Raw genomic sequence first — 20,160 nt, forward strand, 5'->3', positions numbered from 1 at the left:
TAGTGTTGGCTGGCCCTGCTATCTTAGCTACCACAAATATTCCAAGGCATACCATACCATCTGCATAACAGCTGTATTATATGCCAATATTGGGTGGAATATGCCCCTAAAAGAATGTTGCAGTGATTTAAGCAGGGTTGAGTCACATTCCTGTGGGCTCTGTTTTTATGATATTGTCTTTATAACTTTGTACCGCAAGTAGAATCAAATATTTATAAATATTTTAATAATACACTCATAGTTGGTTGAATAAAAACAATAAAATGCTCAATCGTTTAGAAACGTTTTGTGCACTTATTACAAAGATATATGTCATTTATGTCATAAATACAGTTTATATTTTTTGAATTATTTGTGTTTAAATTCCTGTTAGCAGTGTCAACCTTAGAATGTGTGTCATTCAAAACAATGAGGCCACCAAGTCCGACTTCAAGAAGTGTGATTGCGTGAACATCAGTGTTGCAGAAGAAGGCAAACCATATCGATTAGAAGTGCTTACCTCATGCTCTGATATTCCATCAATGATCTCAGAGACTTCATGTTCACTGCGAGCTGCAGACGAAGCCAGCCCGCCTCCTCGCTGCCCAACACGGCTACACCATGAAAAATACAGAGGAGTTGTCAATCAGAACAACACTGACATAACTGTAACACATCCACCAACACCACAAGATGAAACCAACCCACAGAAACAGCAGTAACTAGGCAACCAATCAAAGTGATTAGCTCTGTGTCAGACATCAACAAGCCTTTTACTCGGTTGAACAAACACAGATTGCCTGTTTTTGTAAGGGAGGAAAAAAAACAAATGTTCCGATCTCACCTCTGCATGCGCTCCTGCATCTCTCTTTGCTTGCGGATCTCGGGGAACTGTTTCTCGTAGTACTCGCGCACCTTGCCCTCCTTGGCTCGCCGCCGCGGGTTGCTTTCGATGCGCTCCACCTTGGTCTCCCAGGCCTCCATCAGCTGGTCATAGCGCTGGCAGAATTTCTGTTCCTGAAAGCACCAACAGAGAGCAACCCAAGATCTCAATGCACTGCACAACCCAATTTAATATCAACAGTATCTCTTTCTATCCGTCTTCCCTTTTGATCCGAAGAGACGAAGCTAATGGACCATTAAGATGAGGACCTACAATAACAGAACAGTTATCAGTGAGTGCTAAAAACAAGACATCCCCCACGGCACAGAGGGATATTTTAGGTGGCCCTAGAATTGGAAGATTTATTTTTTCCTTGCTTAAAAAAGGTGCTACGAGGAACTTTTAAACATTTCTGAATTCAGTCATCTTCCTAGGCCCTTTGTAGTTCTGTTGTGTCCTACCATGCACCTCTTTACATGTTCAGAGGGGGCAAAGTGATATGTTAGTATTCTATGGGGAGTCTGGCCTTGAGCGGCGACCCTGGCAAGACGACAGCCCCACTGTTTTCCCAACTTCCTCACAGACAGGCTGTTAAGCACACCATTAAACCTGGTGGAGACACGACCCTCAGTGGGCTCATAAAGCGCAAGGTGATGTCTGCCCGCACTCTACCTCCCCCCCCACTTAGACACAACACCTGAGAAAACTGGACACTCGCTCACGTCTCACGGGCTTTGATACAGGTGCTGCGATTTAACTGTGGAGACAGTTGCAGGGCCAGGCACTGTCTCCAAGGTAAGAAACGTGTATACATTAAAAATATAATAATAATAAAAATGCAATAATATTTTGTTATTGTGGATGAATGCGAATTTCATAGTAAAACTGTAGATTCGGTTTGCTGTAATGATTTTCTTGTCAAGACAGTTTTTTGTTTTTTTTAAGATGCCTTGCTCGGCTTTAGCACCAGCGCTCACCTTTATCGATCCCCGATTTATTTATAGTCATGCTCTTTGGCTCAGTCTCGCTCCATCACTGCCAGCCAAGAGAGCGCAGACTTACCCTGAATAATGCTCAATATAAGCGCTCCGGTTGACAGCGAACTCAAAAGTATGTATAAACAAATTGAGCTTTTTTTTCCCCCCTCTTTTTGCGATGACAGTATGAGGTGAATCGTTTCAGTTTATAAAAAGCAATGGCTCCCCCCTCCCCCCCGCCCCGCCCCCAGGGCACAGTAAGAGTACTGACACAACAGATCATGCCCAGAAGCTCTATTCCTCTTTGGTCTGCCTTAAAATGGCCACTCACTTCTAGGAGCAGCTGGCCCAGTTTCACACAAGTCATCCGTCATGGGCTGAGTCCCCTGAGCAGTGAGTGTGGAGCGCTCGCTACTTACCCACTGCTTGCGAGCATGATTTCTCCTCTTGAAGTATAGGATGAGCTTCTTCCTCATCGCCTGGTTTCTAAAAGGGTTGAAGTATGAAGAGGCGTGGAGCGAGCAGAGGGGACAGAAAGATGGAAACAAATGGGAGAAGAGGTCAGGGACATTCAAGAAAAGAAAATCAAACAATCATCTCAGACTGTGCTTTTCCTCACATGAGTCATAATAAATCGATGTGTTTATTGTTTATTGTTTATTGTAATATGATGTTCACCAGATCCTGCATAGTCTGCCTAGTTTCTACGCTCTGCACTTTCGCCTCTTGTCTCACTTCTTTACCTAATACACAAACATAAACCCCCACACTAACACAAACAATGCCCTGTGTCCTTGTACGCCCACCGCTAGATACACTCTGCCTCTGGGTGGAAGAGGGACATGGAGGTGAGCCAAACTTATAAAACTTGTCTGGTGGCTGGGAACAGTCGGGCAGCCACCACAGTGCCTTCAAAATAAAGGTCAGGGCCAGTAATCTCCTCAGGCGGCCACTGCGTTTGTCTCTTTCTTTCGCTGCGAGACAAGAATTTTATTTCTGACACTTAATCTGTCAGTTGTAAGGTCACGTTCCCCCCCACTGATTAATGTAATCTTATTCCACATTAGTCACTGCAGTTGAGCCGCAGGCAAGGACAGAAGACAAGGAAGTGGGCTACGGCTGGTACATGAGTTTTGTGTAAATTGGAGGATTGGCATGGTGAGATTTAGGGTCTAGAGGGATATATACACATGGGGTGACCTAGTCTTCATTTATCCAAACATGTTATCTGTAAAAACAAAACCCCGGGTTCAATCTAAACAGGCTTAACCCCCAGCCTACATAAACACTCCCACACAAACAAACACGACGCAGACCGAGTCAAGAGCCATTGCAACAGAAAAAGAGAAAACGCTGCCAAGTCCAGCTAGATACTGTCAATACCCACTTATCGTGGCACATAATGGGTGAGAACTAACTTGGTATGGCAAAAAGAAAAAAAAACGGGGCCGGATAGATTAAGCCCTTTCAAAGACAGAGCTGGCATTGTCCTCTCGACACCAGATGGCAAAGGAAAAGATTAGTATCCTTGAACTATTGCAAAAGGTTTTCTTTGTCCTGGTCTGAGCCTGTGCCATTTTTTCTGAGATATCAGAGAACACTGTAATTTAGATTTTTTTTTTTTTCTCTAAAAACACCATGGCTGAAAGATTCATTATACGCACACACATTGTGGTACACACTTAGCAAAAGCTTTTCAGACATGGGTGTTTGATTTTGTTTGCATAATATTCTGCATATGGCAAAGGATATTAGCAAGTCTATCATGCATGAGATATTGGGTTGGTGCTCAGATGCTAAGAGCTCCACAGAGATACTGGCACTCATCTGTCCCAGTAGGGATGAGTGTCTAGGTTATCAAACCGGTTGGCAAAACAAAGAAGTCACTTGTTCTGGGTCAAAGCCCACACAGTGGTATTTAATAACACACACACGGAGGGAGAGTTTTCAGCTAATTCCTTTGAGGCAAGAATACTGATCAAACGGTGCCAGGATCAAAAGGGAGTGAAGACAGAGCAGTGTGTGGCTAAGAGGTCACACACACACACACACACACACACACACACACACACACACATCTTGTGGTATGCCCCTGTGCCCAAAGCACTGTGCCAATAGTAGATACAAGCTATTCAAACCCTCCTACAGCCCCTTTGATGTGCCGCAGTGAATTATGGTCCTTAAAAAGATTACAGATGCACATAAGCCATATTGATAGACATGGCATACACTCTCTGCTCCCTGCACTGCAGACATCCACTAACATATAAAAATGGCATGATTTATTTTATCATACATCAAACCATGGATACTGAAAAGGCACCCTGCTGTTAAAATTCCATGTAACGATATCAGAGGCGAAAGTAATAAGTCATCCAGTCTAGTCAATAGTCAGTTGTTTTGGTTTTTTACTGATGTCACAGTAAAAGACATCACAGTAATATTTACAAAGTAAGTTTTTTTTTAACCCTATATTTCTCTTTCTGTGATGTCACGAGAAAGAGAAATATAGGGTTAAAAAAAACACTCTTTCTGCCTTTTCTCAGGCTAGGATGAACCGATTTAAAAAATTTTCGCACATTTATACTACATAGGATCTCAGAATTCAATACACCTTCATATTCAAACCGGTGAAGTAGGCCTTTAAGTTTGAGCACAGATAACCAGAAGCTCTGTTATCACCAAAAACACAGAACTAACTCAAATTGAATATGCCATAGACTAATCTGCAGACAGATTTCATTGCCTCCATTAAAAGCAGTGTCATTCTCAAAGCAGGACAGTACAGGATGTTTTACCATTAGGTTTTTGAATTATTATTTTACCCTGTGTAGCTGCCCCCTTGTGACGCACGTTTATTCCAGTAAGTTTTATTACTAAAGTTTACATAATGACAATTTCACATCCTCCTCTGAAATGCCATTCTTTGCAGTCTGCCAAGGAGGAGCCAAAGGTGTGGGGGTGGAGACAAGAGGACAGTTTCTCTAGCAGAGCCAATATGCAACCACTACGGGAATTAAAAGCTGCTGAGGTCAGTAGGTTTCAATTTCTACTGGCAGTAGTAAGATTACAGAGAGAGAAAAAAAGATCTGCCCTGACCTATGAACAGACTACACCAGGAATGATCTTGGCTGAATGTGAGGCGTTTATATAATTTCATGGAACTTGGCTCAGGAAAACTACATTTGTAGGCAAAACAAATATCCCCTATAAACACACTGAGGCCAAAGTCAAGTTTCTCCCTGTAGTTCAGGGATTCTCAAACTTTCGTGACCCTTGAAAGGGTTCTAACATTCCCATCGACCCAACAATTTCAACCCAAGCTGTTATGCGAATTTGAGTTATGTTTACTCTGGTATTCGATTTTCAAGAGCATTAGGAATACCGGAGATAAATTATTCATAAATGATTTTTGTATTTCACAACAAAAATGTATATATATTTATATTTAGAAACTGTTTTTTAAAGATCGATCTAAGAGATCTGTAGCTACACAACATGCATATCTAATAAACTCGGGCTGTTTGCAAGTTCAACTGAAATGGCTAAATATAAAACATTTATTAAAGAGGAGGTGTGCAGGGATGTGTCGTGGCATACTCACATTTTGATGTTCTCATGGTACTGCTTGGTATCAGAAGGCTGATTGTACAGGGGCTGGAATGTAAGAAGGAAAAAAACAGATCAAACAAGCAGGTAAAATGAGTGAGTTTGCAGAAATGTTCATCAAATAACATAAGTGAGTGACTTAAAGCTCTGACTAACGGAAGCCCAATAGAAATTCATATCAAAATGCAATCCAATTAACTCCCTAAAGATGGACGAATGCAAGGACAAAACAGGACCTGTTTTGTGTAGCATGGGATAAATAGACAATGCAATTAATGGAACCAAGTGATCAAATTCATTGGGTGAAAGTTTGTGTGTTTGAAAGTGAGATGGATGGATAAATACGACTGATATAGTATGTATCTGTACATTTATGACAACAACAAAAAGTTGGTGAATTTGTATTAGGGTAAAAGTACCAGAGGTGGGGGTAAGTCACTAATGTGCAAGTCACAAGCAAGTCTCAAGTCATAACCTTCAAGTCTCAAGCAAGTCCAAGTCACTGTGGAGAGAATCAAGCAAGTCACAAGTCAAGTCATTGCTCAGGTCAAGCAAGTCACAAGTCAAGTCATACAAAAATCATATTATCTAACCCAATTTCTACATTTAAAAAGACATGCATTCCACAGTTCTCTTCTTCATACCGTCATCGACAACATCATCCTTGAACTACAATTGAATTATTCTTGGTCTGACCGAGGGGTCTTCAACTAAAATTTAAATGGGTCCAGTTGACAACATTTTCTTACAGCAAAGGTCCGAATATCATAATGTCTGCATCCAATAGCGACCCCTTATCTATCACATATGACCAAAACCGCACCTTTCCTTTTCTTTCAACCACATTTAGGCTACTTTCAATTTCCAAGTAGCTTACTTTTAACATGGAAAACAAGAAAGGCAAATAGTAACAGATAGGCCTATACTTACACAAAACAGACACTTAATGCCCATAATCCATTTAAAATAAAACAGGGCAATGATCTATGGCAAAAATATCATATCACCTTTTTTTTTATGGCAGGATCACATTTGGATTTATCCCGATTCATTAGTTTTTCATACTGGGGGGCGAACTGTCATAACGGGCAGTTTGCTGTGCTGTCGGTGCGGGGGCGGCGGCTGTGAGCTGTCGGAAGGAGCCGGTGAAAGTGGAAGGTCGAACTGCATCATATAGGCCTTGGCCTACTTCATAACGGCTGTTTTGTCTCACAGAGATGCTTTTATAAAGCCTACAGTCCGTGGAGGTAGGGCGCTTGATAAGGAAGCGTGCGTTATCAAGGCAGCAGCGCTGCAGGAAACGCTCGTTACTTTCGTTTTCTTTTACACGACTTCCCGGGGCCGTTACTTACAACGTGAAAAGGGAAGGGAAGAAGGCGCTACATATTTACTGTGATTGGGTTATAAGCGTGTGGGAGGCTCACGTGAATTATTCTTGGTCTAGCCGCCTCCATTACTGCTGCTCCTGTCCTGTGTTGACCTGCTGACGCTGTTTGTCCGTGCAGCGCGCTGCGTGCATTGCACTGTAAAATCACCCGATCATGTTTCAAAATAAAACATAATTTCTAAAGTAATCTAACTTTTAAAAATTCAAGTCATTTCGAGTCATCTGTCTCAAGTCTAAGTCAAGTCTCAAGTCATGAAGACCAAGTCAAAGTCAAGTCGAGTCTTTTATCATTGTTAGTCAAGCAAGTCTCAAGTCCTCAAATTTGCGACTCGAGTCAAGTCATGTGACTCGAGTCCCCCATGTCTGAAAAGTACCAATATTCAGTATGAACATAGTGATGTCTGCAGGCAGGGCTGAGTCTCTATTCTTAGTGGGTTTGGGTACAAGCAACCCTTCAATGCTGCACCCTGATGTGAGTCATCTAATTCAGTGTATAACATTAATGGAACTTTGAGTGCGGTAAAATCAGCCATTTTTACTTCATTACTTTACACCCTTGCTCAAGAGTGACGCACAAAAGAACTGCGGACATCACGTGATATACAGACATGTTTTTCTTCTTTTCCCGAGCATCCTTTATCCCTCAAACCTCATTTGTACTAAAATGTTCCCAAATTGCAAAAATGATGAAAAAAATTAGCAAAAAAAAAAAAAAAGGGGGACAAGAACAGAAAAATGACATTAAATCAAAGTCTCCACTCACCAGTTCTACCCTGGGTCCCAGTCCCTCCAGTATCCTGTGAGCCTCTTCTGCCTTTTTCTGTTAGGGGAACATAAACAGATGTAGTAGCGCATTAGCCGGCTGCCTGCACCTCTGCCATCACCAAGGCAACGCAGTACGCGCTCGCTGGATCGCCAAGGCTACACCGCCGCTCGTCGGTTGGACAGAGGGACGGACGAACGGACGGAAGGATGGATGTGTGGATGGATGGAGAGATGGATGCACGGACTATTATTAGACATTTTTAACTCAAGCCCCCACAGCTCTCTGTCTCAGCCCCGTCTCTCCTCTCTCGGGAAAAAAAAAAAAAAAAAAAAAAAAAAAAAGAGATTACTCACCTCCCCTGAGCAGGCAGAGAGAGGTAAGAGAGAATAGCAGCTAAGCAGGAAGAGAAAGTGGGAGTGGAAGAGAATGAGTGGGAGAGAAAAACCGGAAAAAAAAAATAAAAACGTGAAAGGAGGTGGGCTAAGGGGCTTTGGTGCTTAATATCTCATAAGAGTCGATTGTTAATAGAAAGAGATGCCCTGTGTTCCAATACCCCTACTTCCCTGCTATTTAGTGTGGTAGATAAAAAAGATTTAGGATGTCCCAATTATTGTGGTCAGATGCAGCCTGCTTAAAAATATCCGGATGCCCTACTACATCCGGTCGGGATTTTGAGAGTGGAAATTAGCATGCTTTTTAGGACGATTCTGGCCCAATATCCAATGCGCACCAGAAGTGACGTCAAAACAGCCAGCTATGCGACGGATACATAAGCAGGAGGCAAGTTCAAGTCACCATGTCATGATTAAATAGATAAGTAAAAGTATGTCCTCATTGTATGCAAACTGCATGCTAACAACATACTTTTTATGATCAAAAGTAGTATGTAGAAAGAAAAAAGAAAGAGTATGTGATTTGGAACGCAGCCAAAAGATCTCACCTCCAGCTTACTAACAATAAAAATCATCTTTAAAACACAACTATCCAGCAGGGACCATATAGCAAGAGGGGAGATGTATTGGGTCATAAAACTGGGCAGATATAGAAAAAAAATCCCTCAGAATGACCTCTGAGGCACTCTGCTCCTCCATACATACATTTATATTTAGCTCCAGCACAGACAAATGTGTGAGCAGTGTCCCAGACTATCCCTCTCTCTCTCTCCACTCTCCCCCCCCCTTATTCCACTCGGTACACTCTCTCTCTTCCGCTTCATTGATCAGACGGACCCCTCTCCTCGGAGACACACCACATGCTCCGTTGCTTTCCATCTCACTTCATTTCCTTTCGGTGGCAACATGGTGAGAGTGGCAGGGCTGACAGTCGCAAACACACAGGGTGGAAGGACAGCAGTGAAGGAGGGAGGGGTGGATGGATGGATGGATGGATGGAGAGGGGGAGATTTGGGAGAAAGCTAAGGGCTGATAGCAGAGACAGAAGCTGCCGGTTTGTGTGTGCATGCGTGCGTGCGTGCATGCGTGCGTGCGTGCGTGCGTGCGTGCGTGCGTGTCTGTGTGTGTGTGTCTGTCTGTCTTGTCAACCTTTCTTCTTCTCCCTCCCCTCCTTCCCACCATGTCATGCTGCTTCCTTGTCCCTTTCACTCGGTCACTCCGTCTTCACTTGAACACAGAAGGTGTTTTGGGATCTGTTCCTAAGTTTATACAAGACGCACGCTAACAGACTTGGGTGTAAGACCCCAGAGGAGCTCACACGCACAGCACACAGCTTAACTCCAAAAAAGCTTTCCAACTGGGTCACCTGTGAGTGAAGCCAAAAAAACTGGCCTCCAGTTTTAAATGTAAGCCGCCCAACATTAGGTGAAGGGAAGCGCTAATGACTTACATTTGAACATACTATGATTATTATTTAAGGAGGTGGAGTCAGTGATTCTGGGGATTTTGCATTGATCCGCATTGGTTCCATATTCCTGTTGCTTCCTCACCAGTGAGTAAGTGTAACAGGCTGCAGAGGATTGCCTCAGAGAGCGTGCTCACTACAGGAGCAGCTAATGAACTGCAATTATTAAAACCAGCCTTGCATCCTCAGGGAGCAGCGAGACTCAATGGGTTCTCTTCATTTCCTGGCCATGCTTCTTTAAGCAAATCTGAAACCAAGACTAAACCATACTACTGTCCTCAAAGCTCTTGGAACGTGGCTTCGTCTTAAACTGGAAATGATTAATTCAGTAGTGAAGAGAGGGGGGGGCAGATGAGATTCAAAAGAAGCTGTGCAGAGTACTACCTATTCTATAAAAGTGGGGATAATTACACAGAGAGAGAGAGAGAGCTGCTGGTCATGTAACTTCCCTCTCCATCCATTTCCACCACACACAACCACATCACATGACTCAGGCCCAGAGAGGCTGGCTCCACTCATTCAATTATGCCCCCCCGTGGTAACACACAGGACTGCTACTTTGCTAGTGGCATTATAAGCTGTAAATCTCAGCAACTTACATGCTGCCTACAGTCAACAAATCATTTTCCCCAGTAGATCACAAGAGCCCTTAAACCTCTTGACTTGTTGATCATGAATGAGCAGAAAATAAGCAAAAACAACACGATTGTTACAGAGTTATATCTATCTATAAAGCAAGAAACGTCTGTCTGTCTGTCTGTCTGTCTGTCTGTCTGTCTGTCTGTCTGTCTGTCTGTGACTCGCATATCTCTCTCACTGTTAGTCAGATCGGCCTGAGCTTCCAGATATGGCTTGCGCACGGCACAAAGGTGTGCATCCTTGATTGATTTCTGAAGTTTTGGACCAAATATGTAGAAGTTATCATATTTATATCATGCTGGCGGCGAATACATGCACACACTGAAGGCCACAGTAACGACGGGCATGAAGTAGTCTCCGGCTAAACCCCGCCTCCCTCTGGTTTGATTGCCTGCTGCGACCAAAGCTTGAAATGAGTGACGAGCGGGACACACACAGCAGACCTGCTTCCTAAGGGCAATGCACTAATGCATTTTGCACAAGTCATATTTTTACCAGGCAGAATTTACGGCAGGCAGACCAGAACATACTGTGTTTCCTGAATGGTACTAAATCAAAGTTTTATCTGCTTAACTATCATCCCATTACCATTATTAGTCTTATTATTAGTCTTGCAACCTGCGGTCTCTCTTGCTCTCTTTCACTAGCTGCATGAAAAAAGCACACTCCACCAGCATGCGGGTGGGCACTTCGTTCCGCGTATCTACTTTAATGTAAAACTTTCAAAATGACAGGACTCAGGACTAACCTGTGACACTGTTTTGGGAAAGTGTTACAGGGCCATCTAAATACAGACATGAGGATTTAGCATAGCTCTACAGAATAAGGATAATGCAGTCATAGTGGGGCTGTCTTCTCTGGTGTTCATGACCATGACAGCTATGTCCCAAATATCAGAGGACTGAACATGAGTTGACCCAGGGGTTTGACAGCGGGCTGTCGGTAGAAATACAACTGTGACATGTTTGAGAAAGCTGCTGACAATGAGCCCTGAGGGGACAGCTGACACCGTGGTGACATCAGCTCTGGTAAGGTATGCGGGGGAGCATTTACAACTTGGCTTAACATAGAACATTTAGCTATCATTTCACATTATTATTTACAATTACACAAATGCACTTCAAAGGCGCCTTGTGCAGATTGGACAGCTGTCTGATATGAAACAAAAAAACAAGCTGAAATGTATTCAAGACAAATGTTCAAAAGGTGTAAATGCAACCGACCCTGCAGTTGTTGGTAGTAATGTAACCGAAACATGTACAGGGTCTGTCCCCTATGCTCATGGGAACTTAAGTGACACTAAAATGAGCAATTTTTCTTCTTTTCAACGCGTAAAGCAACATGAAGAAAAATAGGTCCAGCGATTTAAACAGATACAGTCATACAGACAGGAAACAGGCCTACATAGATTCTTATCACCTCCATGATCAGTACAACCACAACTCTGTGTGGGTGACAGAGAGGAGATATGGTTGGGTGATATGAAGATATGCACAACTTTTATCTTGTTCGCAGGCCAGTCATGCAAGACGTCTATGTTTTTGTTTTGGATTATGGACAGTAAGTTATGCAGCTAGTATTGTTATTGTTCTTCTCACGTTGTAGGTGTTACCAAAGGAGGAGGGCTGCTTTTGCAAGTAGCCAGGGAAACCAAAACATAAGCAATCAGATTTGTCATCGGGCTTATGGATACGCAAATATGTGGTGAAGTGTTCAAGGAAGTGTGTTAAAGTTCATTTGGATTTTACCAGGTTATGAGACATGTATTGTGCTTGGAGTAAATGGAGATTAAGTAATAGTGAATTCATTAGGAATGAATTAACGACAATAAATGTTATTGAAACACTATTGACGCTGGGTAAGCCTAGAGAGAGTGGTATAGCGAGGTTAGGGGGTGGGGGGGGGGGGGGGGGCAGGCAGTAGGCCAGAGTACATTCTACCAGTCAGATGGAAGTGGAAAGGAAAGTGTTACAGAGGTCAGGCTACATTGTGTGGAATAAGACATGAGTCATTCTTAAGACTTCAAGCCTTTCAGTTCAGTCTTGAGCAATCTGCATAAAAGTGTTTCAACTTTGCTGAGCTTGATGGCAGTTAGGGTGGCGGTCATGAAGGACACATTTAAAAAAGAGTTTCTTTTGGTGGTTATCTGGGGACATCTGTGTCGGTTAGAGTGAAGTGTCTTAACAACATCCTACAGGATTTAGTGTCTTGCTCAATGACACTTAAGCAGGCTGAATGCTTGCTTGCCAACAGCCAGGTTTGAAACTAGATTCTGTCACTCAGGGGCCACTCACACTAGGGCCGCGGCCCCGTGCCCAAGCTCATTTGCATAATAAAGTCTAGAACGTTTGGCTACTGTGACCACGCCATCCGTATTCCAGCACGGAACAGCCCCTTGGCCACGGCACGCTTGGGAGAAGTGTGCCGTGGCCAAAGTACAGATGCTAATGAGATGACATGCGCACAAGCGGCGTTCCTGACGTGAATTTATTAAGGATGCATAGTCCGTTACGTCCGCTGCCTTACTAGTCAGCACCAGAATTGCCCACCACTTGGATTTGTAGCTACATAAAATGTGTGAGAATTAACGTGTGTGTAGGCCTAGGTGTAGGCTAATAAAACGTTTGTCAGATGATTTTTTTCTTTTTCCTCCCGTCAGCTGTCATACTAATGCCTTTACACATGGCGGTTGAGACGAACCCAACACAATGGGACTCCGCGGCCCGGTGATAAGGAAACAGTAGCTACTTTATAAAGACACTTAAAAAAACGATCTCTGCCCATACAAAAAGTTCTGACTTGGATTACTTGATGGAGCGATCGATGTGTATAAAACCATCCGGTACGTATGGTCTGATGACGGGCCGTTATATTAATAATAAACAGCGTGCTGCACAAATATGAGACTGTCCACCGCGACCTATTACGTCAAGGCTACTTTTGAAAAAAAAAACAATAGCTTAAGGATTCTCGTTGCTCTAATGTGGAAGTGGAATATATGATGCAAATTTGGCCGGATGAAAATATTCACAAACTGTCGTATAGCCTGCAAGTAGACTACGCTCCAAATCCTAAACGCGCATGGTGACGTAGGCAAGGTGCAATCGTGCCCAGGCCACGAGCAGTGTGACCACAGGCCAGCGGGGGGATTGGGGAGGGGGGGAATCGTGCTGAATAATAGTGTGAGTGGGCCCTCAGAGACAACACTGCTCTGCTATTGTGTGAAAATGATTTCCCCCTTGGATGTGTCAGACAAGTTTTTTTTCAAATTCTTCAAGATCAATTTTTCTCTGAACTGTGAGGTTTTATAATTTTTCTCTTGGTTTTCCCAGGGGGGGCTTATACAAAGAGGTTGAATCGAGGGTGAGATACAGTGTAAAATGAGTGCTCTGCCTTAAATGCCAATTCATAAAAAGGAAATGTGTTCAGTTCACCACTAGGGGGGACTGGTAGCACTGAGAATAACTCCATGATGGGAGGTCATTTTCTGCACAGAGCACTGCTGCATTTAATGACCGCTGTGACAAAGGACAACTTCACACCTCCAAATAGCTTCACATGACCTCCCAGTTGCTCCCTCTTCCTTTCTTGAAAGAACAATCAAGTTGCTATACTTCAAAAATATCGCACATTCATGAAAATGTTATCGTGGGAAGCCAATATCGTCAATGTGATAAGGGTTAGGGTTAGGGTTAAAAGTAGGGCTGCACAATTAATATCAATTGTGCAGCCCTACTTCAGACATGGTCAAAAAAGCACCCAAATCTCTGACTATAATAACATTCACTTTTGGAAATGAATACACTGCATACGTGATTAAGTAAGAGCAAATTCAATGCTGGATCATTTGGGCTCTATTGGGGTGTGTGTGTGTGTGTGTGTGTGTGTGTGTGTGTGTGTGTGTGTGTGTGTGTGTGTGTGTGTGTGTGTGTGTGTGTGTGTGTGTGTGTGTGTGTGTGTGTGTGTGTGTGTGTGTGTGTGTGTGTGTGTGTGTGTGTGTGTGTGTGTGTGTGTGTGTGTGTGTGTGTGTGTGTGTGTGTGTGTGTGTGTGTGTGTGTGTGTGTGTGTGTGTGTGTGTGTGTGTGTGTGTGTGTGTGTGTGTGTGTGTGTGTGTGTGTGTGTGTGTGTGTGTGTGTGTGTGTGTGTGTGTGTGTGTGTGTGTGTGTGTGTGTGTGTGTGTGTGTGTGTGTGTGTGTGTGTGTGTGTGTGTGTGTGTGTGTGTGTGTGTGTGTGTGTGTGTGTGTGTGTGTGTGTGTGTGTGTGTGTGTGTGTGTGTGTGTGTGTGTGTGTGTGTGTGTGTGTGTGTGTGTGTGGTTGTGTGTGTTATACTGACCCTGTTCTCATCGTAGATGATCTGAACCAGGCTGCGGTGCTTGGCCTCGCTGGGTGGTGGTGAGATGGGCCGTTCTGGCTCGAGGGGCTTTGCGGCCTCCTCCTCCAGCTGGTGCTGTAACACACACACACACACAATGATAACGGTAAGCGCTTAACAAATCTAAAAGGGCCCTCTTCCAGGAAGACCTGTGGTTAACCAGTTCCTGTTGCGAGGTTAAAGAGTGTGTGTTAGATAACTTGGCCCCTCCCCTCCAGCTCTCCAGCAGGGACGAGACTAACTGTCCTATTAGCTGTAATAGCTATTAACTCCCCGGGGCCTAGTTAATCAAAGAGTCACTACAACAGTCTGTAAACAAAGCCAGAGCCTGCTGTGTGGCTAGAACATCCAATGAGGGAGAGAACAAGAGGGAAAATTACAAAAGATAAATAATTGTGGGAATAAACACCTGACAAACACTGGAAAAGGGTGAACTTCCTCTAACTTACTAGTCAGACTGCTATGTAACCAACCATTACATGGAGACTTTACTTTATACTACTTTATATTGAAGTTTTGTCTACCATGGAGTGTGAAGGAAACACAGAGACAGACAGCAAGGAAGAATTTGGCAGAGAAAGCTGTGAGGAACTAAAGAGTATCTGGCAGGGTTAGGGCCATCAATCTTAATGTTTCACTGCCTATCATGTAGAGTTCAGTCAGTCCATCTTTGTCCATCAATCTTCCCTTGAACGTGTACAGAGAAAGAAGAGAAGTCTGCCTTTTAACATTCAGAGAGAAGCTGAACACCATAAAGAAAGAAATGCACAAGTCTGCCTGTCATTGCCCATTTACATTTTGACACATCTCTAGCAGGTTGGATAGCTATCAGATTTTTTTTTTTTTTTTGCGCATTCCATCCAGATGTGGAAAATATGTAAATAGACCAGTCAGGAATGGAGCCTTCCATACATTTTGACATTCAAAAGCAACATGTGGTAACATGCTTTCCACTGTGATATGGCCATAATGAGACCAAAAGTATTCAAACACTGAAATTGTTATTACATATAATTTTCTAGTGTGACAAAGAAAACAGCACTTTCAACACATACAGTCATGAGGAGGCATAAGGTCCTGCTGTATAGAATGTATCATGTGATCAAAAGCTTAGTATTACCTGCTAGCTGGATTAGACGTTATCCAGTTTGGTCATCCTCAAACTACAATTAATTTAACACTCAACTTCTCATTTATTTTTTCATGTTACATAATGTTAAAATGTTATTTCATGATCCCATGCGAAGACAAAGAGGAGATGGTTTGACACAAAGCTCTCACTAACAACAATTGTCTCCTCAAAACGTAAATCTTCGACGTCATAATTTGCCTTTAAATGTTGTGGCTGTAGTCTCTATTTTCTGCAGGACATGAGGTGTAGACAGAAGCTAAGTGTATTGGGCTGTGTTTGGAAGTGTCCCCGAGTGGTATTGGTGTAGCTGATCTACAGTTAAGTCAGCCGCCATACTTCCCCCTACACCTCCTTCTCCTCCTCCTGTCAGGGGCTTCAGAGAGGGGGCCCGGCGGCCTCCAGAAGATCCACTTGAGTAGAGCAAGACGGATCATTGTGTGCCATGATAGGCCTGGATAAGCATCTGGCGGGGGAAACTGACATTCCCATAGAGACACCTCCCCCCCCCCTCCCCCTTTCCAAACCCACCGCAGAGTTAAACAAAATAAACTAGCCATCCTGGACTTGGCTGACATGACACAGGCTGGCGGTAACCTAAGCCTTAGCCGCCGCCCCATCCACTAACTCTGCCAGAACTCTTTAAATAAAGTTTTACCGCGCCACTTAATTAGTCCAGATGTTTTAATGCTTGAAGAGAGGCGGACTGTGACAAAATATCCATATAAACACTGCGTGTGTATTAGAGAAGGGTGAGGGAAGGGGTCCGGATTTATGTTTGTAAGCAGCAGATTAATCATTTACAAGTTCCAACCCCGAGGCTGGAATGAGATAGCCAGTTTTATTTTGCTTCCTATTCCAATTTCATACATTTTCTTTTTCCGAAAAGAAATATACAAAACACGACGAAAAGTTAGCTGGCTTCTCTTTTTATATGGCAACCATTGATATCATTGGGTGAAAAGATGTTGGCCAAGTTGAGCAACTGTGGCTAATTTTCGTTTGGGGAACGAACAAACAAAAGGGACAAAAAAGCTTTAAAGAAACCAATTTATTATTAGGAGTCAGATCATTAGCTTTAATACTGTCAGGAGAGACTGAGAACCCCCTCTTTAGCAGCTGTCATTTATAAATGAACATAGACTTTGAGGGAGAAGTTTTCTTTTTTATATATATTAGTAAGTATAATCTACAGTACGTTAATGCAATAGCATGCATGGTGGAGGAGGGATTCGGGTGGAGAGGAGCGAGCTCAACCATACAGTTTCTCTAAAACATGGCAGGCGGCCAAAAGAGAGACTGTGGCAGGGATATGAGTGGTTTAGCAGTCAAAAAAAAACTCCACCATAATCCTCCTCCTCCTCCCCCAGGGAAGCAGTTATTTATAGCCTTGTGTATTTTTAACCTACTTTTCTCCTAAATAAAAAGCCAAAGACAAGGGAAGAGAAAATGAAATGGAATGCCACCGCCTGGAATAGGTGCGTGTGTGTGTGTGTGTGTGTGTGTGTGTGTGCGTGCGTGCGTGCGTGCAGAATTGTGTCACATAAAACTTGAAAGCAGCGATTACAACACAGCAAAGTCTGTTTAAGACTTCACTGCAGCAATGCCAACTGAAGCCTGGCAGGGATATTCACATTACAAAACCACACATGGACATTTCAAACGAGCCAAGCACTGCCACTAACAAAATACAACAAGGATGCCAGCACTGGCAAAGACTTAAGACATCTACAAGCATGACAAATACAATGTGAGGTACCTCATAGTGCTTTTAGGCATCAGCCTTCCTGCTCAAAACATGTGCATATGAATGACATCACAAACTTCCTTGTTGACAGTCACACATCATCTCTTTTTACACCCCAAGGAAAATAGCTAAGCCTTACTAGGAAAAAGAACATCTAATAAGGTGGGTCATATTAAGCTACATGCCAAGCAGTACTTAGCTTCCTGGATTGCAAACTTAATAATTTGAAGTTTAGGAATACCACATCTATTACAAACCCTATTCTAATCCTGTGGGGGTTGCCACTTTGTAGAATGTCACAAATAGAATGAAAGCATGTACACAGAAAAATTTATAATGACATGTATTTATTTATCTTATTTTCAGTGGTGAGACAAATTTGCGTTTTTGCAATATAGTTTGCCATACCCTTTTCGGCGCATACGTTCCCATCTACACAACCAATCAAGCACTTTGGTGGTGCAACAACATTAAACAAGTTAGAAGAAGCATCCACTGAGAACTGATAAACCATTGCAAAAGCTATGAGCAGAGTGTGTGCAGACCTGTTTCTTGCGGAGCTTGCAGATCTGCTGTTCCACCATGGTGATCTCCCTGTCCACACGGTCCATGTTCTGGATCAACTCCTCCTTGGAGAAGCGAGCCGGCATCAGATCCAAGTCGGGGTCCATATGCGCCGGGCTCACGGGGGAGATGGGCTCCAGCTTCCCCATGCCACCTCCTCGCTCCTACACAATCACAACAGGCACAAAAAGGCATGACATGGTTAGATGAAAGTTGCGGGTATAACATCAGGGTCGTCAGTCTTTTTTTTTAATTTAAAAAAGGTTCACTATGTAACTTTGGAGAAGGGAATGTTTTCTCTGAAGATATATTCTCATGACTGCAGAGACAAACTTTCCTCACAGGAAAATTGGATCCCTGGAACAATGTTTGAAGTAAGAAAGCTTCCCGAAAAGTTACTGTTTACACTGTTGTTGTTTACAGCAGCAGGGTCCACACGTTTTGTTTACAGACATATTTTAGTCTTGCATTTGGTTCCAGGGTGCCTAAAAAATGATTCTGTTTTGATTTATATTGATAGAATGATTCAATAGTAAGAATGAAATGTAGAGTAGGTATGTTTTACTAACTAACTGTAGGCTCTGCGAATGTAAACAAACCCCCGTCTCTTGAAACTGCATAGTGCACCTTTAACACTAAAGCAACAGTCAAACACAATCAATTTATCTAATTAAAATCTACAGGGAGAGGGAAGAATGAGCACACAGAGGAAGACTTCCAAAAAGGAATTTCATGTGGCAAGCCAAATCTATACAATGTTTGGATAAAACTGATTACAGATGGCAGGCCAGTGTAAAGTATCTGACGTTCTACAGAGCATGTAAGACCCTTCTGTATACGGCCATGAACATGTTGGGAGGGATAGGCTTGCATATTTCCACATATTTCACTCTCCTGTTGAAAGCAACCTTGTCTTCCTCTGATTGCAAGCTCTACAGGTTACTCTAGAAGAAATCATCCAAAACACAATCTATGCGTCCTTTGGGAAGGTAACACACGGCAGTAATTAAGTCCTGTGTGTGTGTGTAATGTAAGCTAGTGTAGTGTCTCGGTGTCACTAGACCACACTAATGAATATGAGGTCACAGCGTCCCTGGCCAGGATTATGCACAGAGAGCTCTGGAGCAGCTGGATCCGCTTAAGAGACTTTGTTTGAAATGTGAAATACTGGGATTTCTGAAGGGTTCAGGAGGTACTTAATAGCCATGTCTTCAGGCAGAAAAAAAATAAAATGGAAATGGTGTGTGTCTGTCAGTCAAGCAATACACGGTGCGGCTCATCAAACTGAAGCAGCCACAACTGATGAGAGAGCCGAGAGAAGCTATTCATCAAACCACTGATCTTCCAAGGACACTTTAGTACTCCTGAGTCAGTGAGTGCACTGACTTGGAACTTTGCAGTATCACGGTGTAGCAGACCATGCAGACCCCAGAGCTTCACACAACTTCACAAGGTTAGCAGGGAAATACTACACAATTTGGATATAGTGCTTTGGTTTGTTTAAGAAATGCTCAAAGACAGCTGATGGGTACCAGGAGATTGAAATGAGGTCTAATGCTGAAACTAATGTTTATTTCTCTTACCCATTATTACTTAGTGTGTTTATAATTAACATGAGGAATCATTTAATTGCTGCTTGAAAAAAAAAATTCAGAAAATCGTGAATGAATGCCAATCACAATTTCCCAAGTCGAAGTTGACATAATGAAGATATAAAAGGGCTGGATTGAAGTCAAAGAATTTGACAAAACCTTTGTGATGACAATTGTTTTGGCGATGAGTATCATGTCCTGTGTGAGTGTAATAATATAAATGTAATGTATTATAGAAAGAAGTACCTGCCGAAATATGACGTTAACTTTCCATCTATGTTTAAACTAGTTTTGTTTTTGAGGTCGGAAAGGCCAAAAGTTATTGGTAAAACATAACTACACAAATAAAATGAATGCTTATTTTCATCCACAACCACTATGCAAATATTAGGAATTTGGCGCATCAAGGTGTACAGTTGGGGTTAGTAGTTCTACACTCAAGTTTAGAAATGAAATAAATTGCCCACTGCAGCATATCATCAGAGTGGATGTTTGAGTCACATGCATGATCATGTACACCATGAAGCAAATATTGTTTTTTATAAATACACAAATTAATTCCCTTCATTCGAGCCTTTATTTTATTTTTATTTTTTTCTACTTTTGTGTCTTCCAAATGTTCTGCTTTTTCCACCGAGATGTTTTTAATGCACAACTTA

At 42.7% G+C, this 20,160-nt stretch overlaps 1 protein-coding gene across 7 annotated transcripts in view; it reads right to left on the reverse strand.

Annotated features, from left to right (window-relative positions):
• The window catches only part of ncor2 (nuclear receptor corepressor 2), a 93,440-nt gene that overhangs the window by 38,290 nt on the left and 34,990 nt on the right, over positions 1-20,160 (reverse strand). For all 7 annotated transcript variants that reach the window (XM_080043209.1, XM_080043213.1, XM_080043210.1 and 4 more), the window contains exons 5-11: positions 17,891-18,073; positions 14,431-14,544; positions 7,599-7,655; positions 5,444-5,496; positions 2,259-2,325; positions 824-996; positions 500-593 (exon numbers count right to left, since the gene is read on the reverse strand). In XM_080043209.1, the coding sequence (XP_079899335.1) occupies positions 500-593; positions 824-996; positions 2,259-2,325; positions 5,444-5,496; positions 7,599-7,655; positions 14,431-14,544; positions 17,891-18,073 (741 nt within the window). The remainder of the gene's footprint in view (positions 1-499; positions 594-823; positions 997-2,258; positions 2,326-5,443; positions 5,497-7,598; positions 7,656-14,430; positions 14,545-17,890; positions 18,074-20,160) is intronic.

The sequence above is a fragment of the Ammodytes marinus genome (assembly GCF_949987685.1).
Source record: "Ammodytes marinus genome assembly, chromosome: 2".
NCBI lineage: Eukaryota > Metazoa > Chordata > Actinopteri > Uranoscopiformes > Ammodytidae > Ammodytes > Ammodytes marinus.